At 42.5% G+C, this 14,661-nt stretch overlaps 1 protein-coding gene across 10 annotated transcripts in view; it reads left to right on the forward strand.

Annotated features, from left to right (window-relative positions):
* Positions 1–14,661, forward strand: part of col11a2 (collagen, type XI, alpha 2) — a 52,719-nt gene that overhangs the window by 5,573 nt on the left and 32,485 nt on the right. For 8 of the 10 annotated variants that reach the window (XM_035621211.2, XM_047330313.1, XM_047330312.1 and 5 more), the window contains exons 4-8: positions 1,222–1,347; positions 2,414–2,489; positions 2,938–3,015; positions 4,457–6,570; positions 7,324–7,475. In XM_035621211.2, the coding sequence (XP_035477104.2) occupies positions 7,358–7,475 (118 nt within the window). In that variant the 5' untranslated portion in view covers positions 1,222–1,347; positions 2,414–2,489; positions 2,938–3,015; positions 4,457–6,570; positions 7,324–7,357. Of the gene's footprint in view, positions 1–1,221; positions 1,348–2,413; positions 2,490–2,937; positions 3,016–4,456; positions 6,678–7,323; positions 7,476–14,661 lie in introns of all 10 variants that reach the window. The other 2 variants (XM_047330311.1, XM_047330309.1) reach the window with 2 other exon arrangements.

Consider the following 14,661-nt stretch of genomic DNA (forward strand, 5'->3'; position numbering starts at 1 on the left):
ATTTCAGGCTTAATATTAACCAGCACTTATGAAAAAAAGAAAAGTAGTTACAACTACTTGTCGGAACACTGACAATTACTTACAGTTCCAGTTATTTCTGGGCTGTTCATTAACAACCCTGTTAATCTTTTCTGCTGTGTTGTGTAAAATCTTGAAGTAAAATCTTCTCCTCGTGGCTCAGTATAACTATAACTCTCTCTGCTTCATGTTATACAGAGAGGGTTTTATTATTGCAGCCATTATGTACCATCTGGGCAAATTACCTCCTAACAGTACAGTAATTGTGCTAAATTGAGCAAATCTTGGACCTCACTCGATATTGCCTTATTTAACATCAAGTGGTAAGGGAGCTGACCCCTCCCCCCCTAAAAAAAAGAATTGGTTGGCGTTGAAAGGCAGTAATGAATGCTGAGAATGAGAGAGATGCGAACACACATACCCTTTTTTAAACTTTCAATTCGTTGAGCTCATCAAATATCAAAAGGCGGGTTTACTTTAATAAAAATATACTGTGTGCTCATAGATGAACTGTAGTATGGCACATGCTGTTCTACATCAGTTGGCACGCAGACTTCAGCGCATCGTGAACACTTGCCCCACACAGAAAAACACACCCTCTGCTGCACCTCCTCCCCTCCCTCGCTCTGCCCCGTCCTCGCCCCTTGTTCTCCCTCCTCCTCCTCCTCCTCTCCTGCCTATTTCAAGATATGTGGTTAGCTGGGTGTGTTCAGTGGCCAGATCCAAAATAAAAGAGCCATTCTCTGTCTACATTTTTTATTTTTATTTTACCTGACTGTGCACATCTCCAACAGCTTCTTCACCAAGCAGATTGTGTGTTTCATCACACATGGACACACACGCTCTTTGACTCCATTGTTAGGGTATCAGCCCACTACTTTTTTCCGTTTCCTCTGAGGTGATCCCTCGCTCTGATCTATTTCGGAGTGTTGTGGCTAGCAGGGTGTGTGTGTGTGTGTGCGTGCGTGCGTGCGTGCGTGCGTGCGTGCGTGCGTGTGCGTGCGCGTGTGTGCGTGCGCGTTTGCAGCCCAGCCCAGTAAAATACAGACTTTTTTAAAGGAAGTCAGCAATATAATATGGCCGCTTTATTGTAATTACAAGGTTCTTCTTTTGGAAATGGCACGCAGATAGAGAGAGCTGCCCACAGGCACTTGCTGAGTCCGTCTCCAGGAGCTAATGCCATCTCTTGCTCTCCTTCTGCAGACGCCCTCTGCTCGGACTGACCCAGATGTTTCCACAGCAGACCACTGTATCAGCTGGATGCTCCTCACCCCTTCGACATTACAGCCAGTTGAGATTCCAGTTGCTGTCTGACTGGACGGAGGGCTGGTGGGTGGCCACGTCTGATGGCAGCTTCCCCCACAGGGAAAAACCTTGTGGTCTCTGGGTCCTTATGAAACATTAAATTACTGCTCGGTTAATGAAAAGGTTTTATTAATTCAAATATGGTCCACAATGAAACTAGAATTAAATAATTGGAGGGTTCACATTGACCTGTTACACATAGTTTCTTCTGGAATAGTCAGATAATTTCACTTGCTCAGAACATGTGAGCGGCCTCACCTCTTGGTGAAGTGGTCACTGGGATGTGATGAGGTCATGCTGGTGGCGGTGGCAGACGGGAGACTCCTGTCCTTTGGAATTTGTGGTACCTCTATAATGTGGATTGTGTGGCCGGGTTGTTTTATGCTGCATTTAGGTAAGGGAGTGTGCCCTCACATTGTAACTACACGTGACGATTTTAAAGCCAAATTCTTTCTTTCTTTTTCTTCTGTAACGACGCAGGGTTAATGAGATGCCACAGAGTTAACATATTAAAACAAACAAATAAAAAGTTGCGCACATTTCTTTTCCAAAGGAAGTGATTAATCAAAAGTTTACTTTACTTTATCATTTAGATGTCGAGCATTGATTCAAGGTACCTCAATTACTTTTATTTTAGCTAGAAAGTAGAAATGAACAGTCAAACAGGATCTGAAGCAACAGCCTCTTTGTTGCATGCAAATAATAAGACTATAGGCAGCCAATGACTCCGCCCAGGTGTGACTTGTACAGGAGTGTCTTTGGGTACAGCTGTCACTGTCACACTGCAGATCACACCACACAACATCAACCCAACTGTGGTTGCGATGATCTGTTGTTGAAATGTCCAGCAGACGCTTGTCCTCGCTGCACAGCATCACTTCCTGTCTGTTTCTGTTACATTGTGAAAACCCCCAAAAACGTCTTCATTTTTTAAAATGAGTTGAGCAAAAACAAAAGTGCATTTCTTCTATTTAAAAGTTGGTTCAGGACAAAACCACAACCACATTATATTGTTTCCTGACAGGAAATATCAGATTTATAAGTATATGTAGCTGTGATGTTTTTGTGTGTTTTTATGTATTTCCTCCAGTTCACTCTCCAAGTCCAAACGCAGAGTCGCTGATTGAATCCTCGTCAACACGTCCACAGATTCAGTTTGACAACAGGTAGGAACCTTCTCACGTACCTGTTGTGAACCTGCTGTCAGTCAGAGACACGAGAAGCCTTCAAACCGAGGTCATGTGTAGAGAGATGGAAACAAAGCTGACATACAGTACCAGCAAATATTATTTGACACATACAGTATTTGAATGATAACAATGAGGAATGCCACTTTAAGGGTAGACACAGTCGTTGAGAATGTTGTTGTTGGCTTAACTGGCTATTGAAAATCAAGTTTTTACAAATTACTTGAAGCATCATATACTTTGAAGAAGAAGCCTACTTTAATATTTTAAGTCAACTTTAGTCGTAAAACAAAATTCAGGCATTAAATGCAGCACAAAGATCATGACATGATTATGCGATAATAATAAAAAACTCTATTACATCAAGAAAAGGATTAAAATGCATCCCTGAACATTGACCCTGGACTTTCCTTCAATAAACAAACAGAAGAAGAATCCACCGCTTCCTGTCTTGTCCAGGACAAAACCGTGGGTTCATCAAAAGTTGTGATTACAACCCATGAATGTGAGTGTTTCAGTTGAAGTGAATACAAAACACTGTAGACACACACACACACGCATACCACAGATGTCTCTTGGGGTGTCTCTTTTTACAGCCTGTGGCATCTACTTGCAGAGCACAAGGGGGTTAGAACCAAACAGCCCAACAACACTCAATCCACTGTGTCCAGAAAGACAAACATGAAAACCGAGCGCTGCCGCCATGAGGGAGCATTTCCTGGACTTTCTGATTTAGTACGAATGCCCTCGCAGAGAAAGTAACTCCTATGTGAAGCTACAAAAGGAGGAAAATAACACCCAACTCTGCATTTAGACAAATGATAAAATTCTGATTCATATTTTTTATACATTTTACTGCATTAAAGTGTGACTACACTTTCTCACCTTCTCCACTGTTCTGTTGACCCTCTGTCTTCTTTCTTTTTTTTAACTCCAACAAAGAGATCTTTTATGGTTTTTCCTTCTACAGCCGAGAACATGAAATTCTATATTTCACTTTTGGTTTTATATATAGTAATGTACAGCTGTAAAAACTCAGTGTCCTTATGATTGCTGATGGGTAATTGCTGAGTTGATGGTTTTGCCTGAACGATCACACGGCGGCTGCTCCTTCTCATTCTGTTTGCATCAAAGCTCACCACTGTACTTTCTTATGAGAGACCAGCACAAGTTTTGTTGGCAGCTTCGTATGCTGCTCACAGGCAGAATATTTACCGCTGAACAGAACCTAAAACATGGCCGTCGTAACCCAAGCGTGTCCCTTTTCTCTTCGTCTCTGAATCAGCTAAAAAAAGATTTTTTTCAAAAATCATATAACGAAGGAAAAGAAATGTCTGCGGCTGGAACAAACCTGGGAGGGATCCATGCTGCTGGTGCATACAATGTTGTACGATAGTTTTAAGATTTGAGATTTTAATATTAATATTTTGAATGTGTCCTTCTTTACATCAACATACTACAGAAGATTGTATATCTCAAGATTTCCTACGAATCGGGTTTAAGAAAATGTCTTCAAGATATTACTTAAAGTCGGACTACTGAAATTCCTCCACTGTTACCAGCTTTTTTCTCTATTTCCACTTGTTTGTATTGTTCCTATTTTTATCTTTCCTTATGTCTATGTTGCATATTTAATAGATTTTTACTGGTGTTTCTTATTTTTACCAAAATGCTTTTGTTGCATTATCGTATCGTATCGCATCGTATTGTATCTACTTTTATCAAATCGTATTGTATCGTTTCGTATCGTACATTTTTCGTATCGCATCACGTTGCAAATTATGTCTGAATTCACCAAAACAACCTATGATGAAGCATGACCAATATCCAGCGACTGGTATGAATTCATTCAGTCAAATAGATTGAAGCCTCTCTACATAGCCTGCTGGACTTTTATGTCACACTAATAAATATATATTACTAATCTGTATTTTCTAACCCAATAGATTCTCATCACCTGGTTTTACAACAATGGTTTGTACTGTTCAAGCTACAGATTATTCCTGGCCAATGTCTTTGCCAGCTGATCTGACTCTAAGTAAGTAAATTATTACAATGATTAATTTTTGCCGCGATACTGATGTCGCATTTTAAAGAAATGTCTTAGTTTTAAGACCACATTTTACATTTATTCAAAAATTACTTAAGGATTTTACCTCAGCTGTTTTTGCCCAATAACTGAAAACCTATAAAATGGAAGGTTTTCATTGATGAGATCACAGACCAAATGCTCAAATATGAAATGAAAGAAATATTTTACCAGTTGTAAGAAAAACGTTACTTGCACTTCTCTTTAATGTCTGCAAACTTCTGTGACCCAACCTTCACATATTAAAACACATTTTGTAGAAAGATATACAAACTTATCTTCATACATTTGCCATTTTAGGTCAAATATTGGCAGAACTACAAAAAAACTGATGTCTGACTTGGTTGCTTTCATTTCGAAAGAGACACATAAATAATCCCTTGTCTGTAATCTGTCTGAAATCTGTCTGAATGTTTAGATTTCCATTTAACCCGAAGGGAAAGGAAAGCAGCTAAATTGTACTTTTTTTTATGCCTCTACATTTTTCCTCTATTGCTGCTTAGCCATTAGAAAGAGTGATAGTGAGGGGAGTTATCATAGAAATACCACAGAATGCAAACTCATCACTCTTATTTATTTCCCTCCAGAGAACGAGACAGACATTTTTTGGGGGCAGAAGAAATGAGAGGTAGCAGGACAGCGAGTGCTATAGAGCATCGAGTGGTGATTATGGTTAATTACTGCTTTGTGCATGTGAAGTCTGCGTTCAAAGAAAGTGACTAACCGTGGGGCTGTGTGAGCGCGGAGACATTTACAGGGCAGACGGCTGGGCACAGGCGATCGCTCTGCTGCTGTTAAGTGTTTATGACAGGTGGGGATATGAAAGCCACTTTGAAACGATGAAAGGAATGTCTCTCTGAGAAATTACCGCCAAAGTAGCTTCAGTAGTTTACGTCTCGGTGGCTTGAAAACTCTCTAGTACCAAATATAATCAGTGGCTTGAAAAACTTTCAGTCTGAAACATGCAGTTCCCACATACCTACAAAGGACAGAATATTAAAACAACAATACTGTTAAATAGGACCCATTCAAATCTATTTAACGTTTGCGTAATAGTTTCTGACTTATCATTGACTCAACTCATTTATGTGATACAGTAGTTGTTTGTTATGATTATCTATCATTTCATTGCATTTCTCTTACTTACTTTTTTTTGCCAGAGTCTGATCCTGTTTATCTTATTCATATTCATATGTGTTCAACAGCTCCAGTATAGGAAAAACTATAAAAACATATCAGTGAGCTGCACTGGGGGACATATCCCTTTAATAATCATAAACAAGGACACTTTATTCATTATCATCCTCTGTAGTATATAGATACTTACATCCACCACATCTATGCTAATCTCATCCTGTGCGATAAATATATATATATATATATATATGTATATATATTAGCATATTTGTTACTTCAACCCACTGCACATCTTCCTTCACTTGGTAATACTTTTTGCTCTATGTTTATATGTACATAACTTTTTGAAACTGTTTTTTCCTTTATATTTTATTGTATTTATTTTTTTGCAACTCTTTGTGATACTCTGCTGCCGTGACAATTACATTTCCCCAGCGTGGGATGAATACAGTTCTATTCTATAGTTTATTCTAGAGTCAATCCCACATATATTAACAGTCCCCAAAAAATGCACCATTTCCTCCTGTTTGAGGAACATCTGCTAAAATGTACAGTGTCAACTGTTGTAGATTAATCTGGTTTTGGATTTTGCACAAACAGAGATTCCCAAATCATTTTTACTCATCTCTCTCCCCCTCCCTCTATCCCTCTCTCTCCCTCTCTCTCCCTCTCCATGTGCACCTGAGCTGATGCTGCAAAACAAGGCCACGTGGGACTGACCAATCACAACCGGAGGAGAGCTCCACAGGCTTGGATGAAAGGGGCGTGGTGTTTGGAGCGGACAGAAGCCTGATTGGCTGGCTGGACGAATTAACACTGCTGCCGCTGAACTCGGTGCGTGCTCATGCTCTCCAACGTAACATCTACCTGAACTTGTCCTTCGTGGATCATAAACTCCCTCTGCACGCGACACAGACACACAGACAAGGACAGTGGAGAAGGTAAAGATGAATCTATCAGAGTGTCGAGAGAGAATCAGGGGTTTTGAATGAGCAACGTGAAAACTCGTGGAAAAGAAAGACGTCATTGTTATATGTGCGAGGTGACATATTTGTTTAAGCTTATCATGAACAGCGGCTCGCTCTCTGACGCCCCTTCGTACAACGTAGATCTGCGTGCGCCGAGGGCGCAATTACGCACACGCCCCCCTTGGCATTCACTCTCTCTCTCTCTCTCTCTCTCTCTCTCTCTCTCTCCACACACACACACACGCGCGCGCGCTCTCACTCGTGGGAGAAAGTAAAGAAGGGGAGAGGGAAAGCGAGAGAAGGGAGAGAGAGAGCGTGATTCCAGGTCTCTCTCTGCGGCTCTCTCCACTTCGGGTACTCGTACCCACTCTGACTCAATGGGGCTTCAGCACTGAGGGGTTACACGTTCAAATAAAAGTATTTATTCACCCCCCTGATTTAGTGATTAGGTTTTGTGCATGAACGCAGACAGACAGAGGTGACTCACTGAGGGAAGGAGAGTCTCCAGAGGCGTGCCTTCTTCTGCTGTCCGCTGCCTCGCAGAAGGTTCCGTCGGGTCCCTCTCGTCGGCTGGCTTTCTGTGAGAGGATAACTTCCACCGTGTATCCTACATCCACAGCTCAACCGCGGGGCCGACAAACCACCGCCGCACTATGGATATTGGAGACTGTCCCTTCCGGAAGAAACGGAGACCACGGCTCATGGACTTCTCATCCTTTGCCCTGCTGACCGTGGCGCTCGTGGTGTTCCAGACGACCGTGGTTCGGGCAGGTGAGACACTTTCTCTTATTGATGGTTGAGATGTCTGTTGCTCTTCTTAAACGAGACTCGGGCAGATCGTCAACACCTTTTGTGTTTAGCATTCTTCTGTCTTCGCTGTTTGTCGACTTGGATTAAACGCGCGCGTAATAAATGCTCACTTCATCCATTATCGGACACTGGCACACCTGATTCTCCCCTGGAAATGAGGTCAGCGATAAGAGCTGCAGGTCAACAGTGATCAGATATGTCAGTTTGATTTTGTTATGTCGTTACTTACATATTCTGTTATTATCTACTTTCTGCTCTTGGAGTCTGGCAACTTCTGTTTTACTTCTCTCTCTGATAATTATCGATATTTACGAAATATGAAAAAGTGATACGGGTGAAATATGGAAGTCATCATTCACCTTAAAAAACAACAAAGAGAATAATGACGCCGGCCTTGTTTTATGTTTATTATTTGTGGGTTCAGGAAGTTGTTTTTCTCATCGGGTCAGCTATGCCATATACCCTGTCCGATAATGGATGTTACGCACGGTCCCCATCAATCAATGAAGAGGCGTTGAAAACATTCAAAACAAACACGTTATTACGTTTCCCATCATGTTTTTTTGTCGCTTCTTTGAACATACTTTCCTCCGGTGTCACTTTTGTCTCAGCGGCTGACAGGTGTCAACTCGCCACAAGTCGAAACATCTCAAGCATCCAGATGTTTTCTTGGTGATTCAGTTTCCCTAAAGCTGACTATGAATAAAGTCCATTTGATTATTAAGATTTCCTCTAAGTCATTGACAGGATTGTGCTTGTTGTAGTCTCAGAGGGGGACATGGGGTGAGATGGTGCGAAGAGCAGCTTCAGTCGCTTATGTGGAGGATTGTCATCTCGTTTATGAAATATCTACTATTATTATTTTTCCTGTATTGCAGTAGAATATTAATCTGTGAGGAACTTGTGCGGTTGACTTGGTGTTTACCAGTTCAGCCTGTGCATCCGTCACTGCAATGAACTTTTTCACTCCCCTCCTCCTCCTCCTCCTCTCCTCACCTGCGCTCTCAGAGTGACAAGAATGATCTGTATGCTGCTGCACTTCCCTGACGAACCAATAGTGGTCTTTGGGATATATTTAAAAACAGAGAATCCATTGATTCACCTGAGGTCCACGTCGGTTCTGATGCAGAATGAAACGCGGTACGCCAGGGAATAAAGATATGAAATTGAAGATTAAGATGTCTTTTTTTATTTGAGATTGTGCTGTCTGAATATGATATATATATATATATATATATATGTATAATAAAAAAAAATAAAATTCGGATCAAACAAGAGGGTGAAATCGTCTCTCAGGGCACAAAAACGGAAAATGTACACAAGCCGGCTGCTGGAGTCTCCTACTCGGTTTGTGGTCTTCAGACAACGTTGCACCTTAGTGAGGCAGAAGTTCACATTTACATATACGTATATACATACGTTCATGTGTCAATCAACCTTTTAAATGACTTCATCTGAAGCTGGCTGGAAATTTACTTTATCATTGGCTGAGCCACATTGTGCAGGTTTAGAGCACAACAGTTGTATTCATTTTTTTCGTCAGTGGCTCTTAATTCTCCACCTTGCTGCTTGTTGGGACAGTTGCTGCAGTGTATATTCTTTAGCCCCCAGTTTTCAGTTTCAGATGGCAGGAGGCGATTGCACCTTTCCGTCGTCTCCCTCCCGTGTGTATTTTGGAGGCGGAGGCCTGAGACATTTTTTTTTGCTTTCTATGAATAGGTTATTATACGAGGGAGCGCACCTCGCTCGAAGGGGTTTCTGGGGAGTGAAAGCGGTCAGTGTGTCTCCGCGTTAATGTGCGCTTTGTACAGTTCTGTTGGTGCACATGCGTGTGTGCGCTATGTGGGTGTTTTCTCTCCCGGCTCAGGGTGTGGAAATCTAACGCACATCTACAGTGAATGTGCCTCTGTGCGCAGCAGCTCGACGCGCGTCGCTGTTCGTCGGGATGGTCGCGCGTGTGCTCGCGTGCGCGCGCGCGCAGGTGTTGGAGATAAAAGTGAGCCGGTGATCATTCCACGGTGACGCAAATGAACCCATCCTGTCACCTGAGTGGCGGCGCGCTGTCCGTATATGCGCGCTCCTGTGCGCGCGCGCGCAGTGTGGTGCAGCAGCAGATGTTAGTGCAGACTATAACAGCCCCACCCAGGGGCAGTGGAAGACCGATTTAGAGAAGAAAGTGGTTTAGAATGTCCTTCATGTTTATTCTCTCTTCCCTGGGAGAATGAAGACTAGTAGGAGGAGGAGGAGTCAGCCGGAGAGCAGCGGGCCTCCGCAGGCATGAAAGACGAGTTTTGTTTCAAAGGAGGAGGAAAATCAGAGGGCAATATTTTCTTGACATGGATGTTCCCCAACCTCATTTCAAAGCAGAGCGCTGCTCAAAGGGGCAGCCTGTCTGGGTTTGGCTAAACACAACATAACCCTGCTCCCTCTCTCTGTGAATAGAGCCACTATATGTGCAGAGCAGAGGCCTTTGGCAGCTCGTTCCTGTGACTGTATGAAGTGTGTGTGGTATTCCAGGCTGCTGTTGGTCACTTGTCTGGAGGCTTTAACTTGTCCCTTTGATTCCCCCCCCCCCTTCCTGCCTCCTCATCATTTTTCCCATGGGCCCTCGTGGCCCCGGTGATCCACATCCATTCATCCATCTCTCCACCATTATTTTTTCTTAACCATGATAATGTTAATAGTATAATATACCAGATGAATGTGCCCTGTTTCATGTCAGCCATCATCACATGTCTAAGATTTTACTCTTCGGCCTTGTAGTATTTTGATGGGTACTGTAGGAATAAGCAGCTGACTTTTTAACTCACCATTTGGCTTCTTTTCCTGAGTGCATCAGGTGCTTTCAGCTAGTTTTTGAGTCTTTTCGCCCTGAGCTGAGCCTTGCAGGCAGAACTGACTCACATTCCACCTTCTCTGCCAGGATGATAAGACCTCAGCCGTGGCTGAAACCCCCCCACTTAAACCATGTGTAATGTCAGATTGCTACTTTGGTGGTGAAATAAAGCCTGGGAGTATGGGCTGCCTGCGATGCCATAAAAAGATTTTTAGTAGCCTGTTTTTTTCTTCTTCTCCCTGTAACACTTGTTACAGCAGCATCTTATTCATCGTTTTCCTTTCCAGATTTAACGCTACTCTCTTTAACTCCCTCTCGTCAGTCTCTCACTAACCCCAGCCAGAGATGCAACATCTCATCATTTGCACCAACAGATAAAGACTCAAATGGTGGTTGTTAAAAAAAAAGAAAAAAAAACCCCACACAGAAGTCAAAGCTGAGATATAGTAAACACTTCTGAGGCAGAAGCACACGAGCACTGCAGACTGGAGGGAACAGAGAGAAGCACAAGATAGTTCCTCTGCCTCTTCTTGGTTTTCCTAGGTGATGATTTTGTGGTTTGTGTGTGTGTGTGATGGTTTAGGCGTCGATCCTCGGAGACGTTGTACGAGCACGGCAGCAGAGTGTGCCAACTTTATAATGACAGACTGTCTGCGTATAGGATGCTATTCCGAGTCACTGTTATTTAGCTGCTTCTAGGAAGTCAGCGCAGGAGGGCGTGGAGGCCAGCTGTGGGTCTTTACATGTGAGTTAATGTACTTCTCTTCTCCAGACATTCTGTACAGTCGATCCATTTGAAATAGTCTAACTGTAAATGTTGGTGTCAGCTGCTTGTGTGCTCAGACTGAGTGGCACTACAGTGGCAACTGTATATTAGAAGACAGAGCACAGTTAATAATAAAGAAAACATGCCAAAGTTAAGCATTCAATATTCTTCCCCCCTGCAACTTCTCCTGGACTATCTGAAATGCAAATATGCAAATGCACCTTTTACCTGCAACGTTCCTCACTTGTGTGTTTGCAGGTAAATTACAGCCGTAAAGATTCCCAGAGTGCAGGGTAGAGAGTTCCGATGTGGGGATTTCCACAGAGATAAGGTTTTGCTATAAACAGTGATGATGATGTTGATGATGATGATGATGTTGATGATGATTGTAATTTAATCCCGGCCCACTGCTGTCTGACTTGTCACCTCCTTGACTAGACTCTGATGTGTAGGGAGGATCAGTCACTGTCATATTAATAATATTGGCTGTAAAGCGCTCAAGGTTTGGATTAGAGCGATAGATGGATAGATTTACTTGAACAAAATATTATGCGAAGTTTAAGGCTTCATTCATTCTGTAAATGATGTGTAATCTGCATCAGATTATAGGGTTGTAAAAGTGGTCCCGTTTAGAAATTAGTAATCTCATCTCTCTGTAGCTTTGTCTGTGAAATTGTTCAACAAGAGCTTTTCCTTCCTTTACTGTGACACACAAGCAGCTTGTGGGGTTTTGTTCGCTAAGTGCTAAACTTTCAGAGATACATCAATTATCTCAAAGACGGGTTTCTAATTTGTGCCCTTTGCTTCAGTGTCTGTGAACCGCTGACTGTCTCCTGCTCCCTGCGGTGTCAGTCGGTATCCTCCTCCGGCTGCACACACACAGACGGGCACAGACCACAAACTGGTGCACAGTGGATAGTAGAAAGTCAATAGAAGGGAATAGAGCTTGGAATGCAGGGATGCAGGTTATTCACTAAGATATGACAGATACTAGAAATGTGTAGCGACCTAACCTCATAGTAACCGTTTGGTGTTTGTGTGCGAGTTGTGTAACTTTTCTTGTGTCCTCATGGAAGGAAACCTGCAGCCTGGTTTTTAGACGTCTGTCTGATGTGAGGATGACCGATGAGATGTAAGATTCAAATGTTAGAGAGTATTCTCTGAAATGATGCCCGTAATTAAAACAATTAAAAGCAAAGGCCCAAAGACTGTGGGTCAGTTAACAGCCGGCACTTTCATTGTTTCATTCAGTTTTTCGGCGAAGCAGACATTTTATGTCTCATCATTAATCAAACTCTCTCATCAGCTCCTTTGTTTCGTCAGTGATCAGCTGCAGCAAAGTGTGTGGATGGTTGTTTTAAACTTTCATGTTTAAAAACTCACACTATTGCTACTCAAACGATCTGGTGACGCTCATCTGCTGCCGTCATCGAGGCTCAGATTCCTCCACGTTCTTCTTCTTCTTTCTTCATTTTGCTCTTTGACTCTGAAATAATTTCATCATACTGTTGAGTCATTTAATGTGATTGGGTGAATTCAGTGAAACAATATGTTCGCACCTAGCTCAGGATTCATTCAGAATCATATAGTACAAAGGTCCGTTCTGTTCTTTTTCCCTCAGAGCAGCCAGTCAGACGTGGTCACATGGAGCGACATCTACATGATAATTAATCTGCCCCCCCCAAAAAACCCAAAATGTATTTTCTCTCTGTGTGCACATGAAGCATTATAAATAAATGGTAACTATAGAGCTCCATTTTGGAAATTATAACCTACAGTCAGAACTGTGCTCGCACTTCGTGGTCGACTGGGCGGACGCAGACGCAGCTGGTGATCGAGGAACAACTGGAGTTTAGTTTATGGTCAGTTGTGATATTTGTGTTTTTTCATATTTGACTTTTTGTCATTTATGCCTTTTGGAAAGCAAAAGGAAAAGTGTCCGCAGACTGAAAGACTGAGATATAGTATTGATGTACACATACATCCGTGTGTGTGTGTGTGTGTGTGTGTGTGTGTGTGTGTGTGTGTGTGTGTGTGTGTGTGTGTGTGTGTGTGTGTGTGTGTGTGTGTGTGTGTGTGTGTGTGTGTGTGTGTGTGTGTGTGTGTGTGTGTGTGTGTGTGTGTGTATATGTACATCCCGCTCGCTCTGTGTCTAACAACGTGGTCGTTGTGTAAAGGTGAGAGGTGAGGGGTCAACGTGTCAGCTGGAGTGTGTGTCTGGTATTTGACACAGCTGTACCAGAGGAGGAAAGGACAGACACACACACACACACACACATTAGTTGTACAGGCTCTGAAGTGTGTGCGTGCATGTGTGCGCACGTGCTACATATTCAGGTAGAAACATGTAATTTTTAAATACAACTCTTAGGGTTGCCTTTTTGATTAGTTGTTTAGTCGACCAAAAGACAATGTATTAGGGGAACTGTACCATTGATAAAGTCAGGTAAAAGGTCAAGGTAAAACAAGGGATTCCAGGGATAACTTCGGGCTCTGGGAAGTTTTTACTTCTTCATAGACTGAACGATTCATCTTCAAAAATATAATATAATCGGCAGATTAATCTATAGTGAAAATAATATGTAGTTGTTGCAATTTTCCTTTTTATTGATAATAATGTTTAATAATCTTTCACAACAAGAAGAATTCCTTCATCTGTGAGCCCATTCATCCTTCACTCCTGTGAGAATGTGTGTGTTGGCATAGTGTGTCTGCATGTAAACACCTGTGAGTGTGTGTGTGTGTGTTTGTGTGTGTGTGTGTGTTTGTGTGTGTACGCGTGTGTGTGTGTGTACGCGTGTGTGTGTGTGTGTGTGTGTGTCTGTGTGTGTCTGTGTGTGTGTCTGTGTCTTGTGAGCCTGCCCGCAAGTTAATTAAATCTATTATGGCTCCATCTGGTGGCGGTTGAGAGGAACCATGATAATCCAATCACCACTGGAATTTATTGCAGTTTTTATCATCACACCTCATTCCACAGTGCGACTGCAGACCTGACAGTCACACGTGTTTTTTTCACTGCAGAGATTTCTTACTGACATGATTTCAAACTCAGATTCTTTATTTTAGTTTTAGCTGTTAAAAATAAATATATGACATTAAAATGTAAAGAGGGTTCAGAAAAGAAGGACAGAGACGATTATGGATTAGAGCAATTTATGAAACAATCAACAATCGGTAGTTTTAAGTCATGGGTGTTCCAGTGTCACTGCCACATGTCTTTGGACTTTAGCCTGCTGTCAGTGGGAATAACTGTCTGTGCTACTGTAATCTCTACCTACATGCGCAAGGCGGTGACTTCCCTTATGTGCCTGGGAGTTGGGAGCGCTGCTTCCTGTCTTAATGGCAGCCGTGTAATTGGGCAGCGTTTACATCTGTGAGCGCTTATGGTTCAGAGCGACCGATGGAGCGAGAAGAGTAAGAAGGAAGTAGAGTTTGTGCCCCGCAGCAGTCTGTTTTCCTACCTTGTCTAGTTTCATATTTGTGACTCCTCGTCTCGTGAGGTGTGTGTGTGTGTGTGTGTGTGTGTGTGTGTGTGTGTGTGTGTG

The sequence above is a fragment of the Scophthalmus maximus genome, chromosome 22 (genome assembly GCF_022379125.1).
Source record: "Scophthalmus maximus strain ysfricsl-2021 chromosome 22, ASM2237912v1, whole genome shotgun sequence".
In the NCBI taxonomy this organism is placed as follows: Eukaryota; Metazoa; Chordata; class Actinopteri; order Pleuronectiformes; family Scophthalmidae; genus Scophthalmus; species Scophthalmus maximus.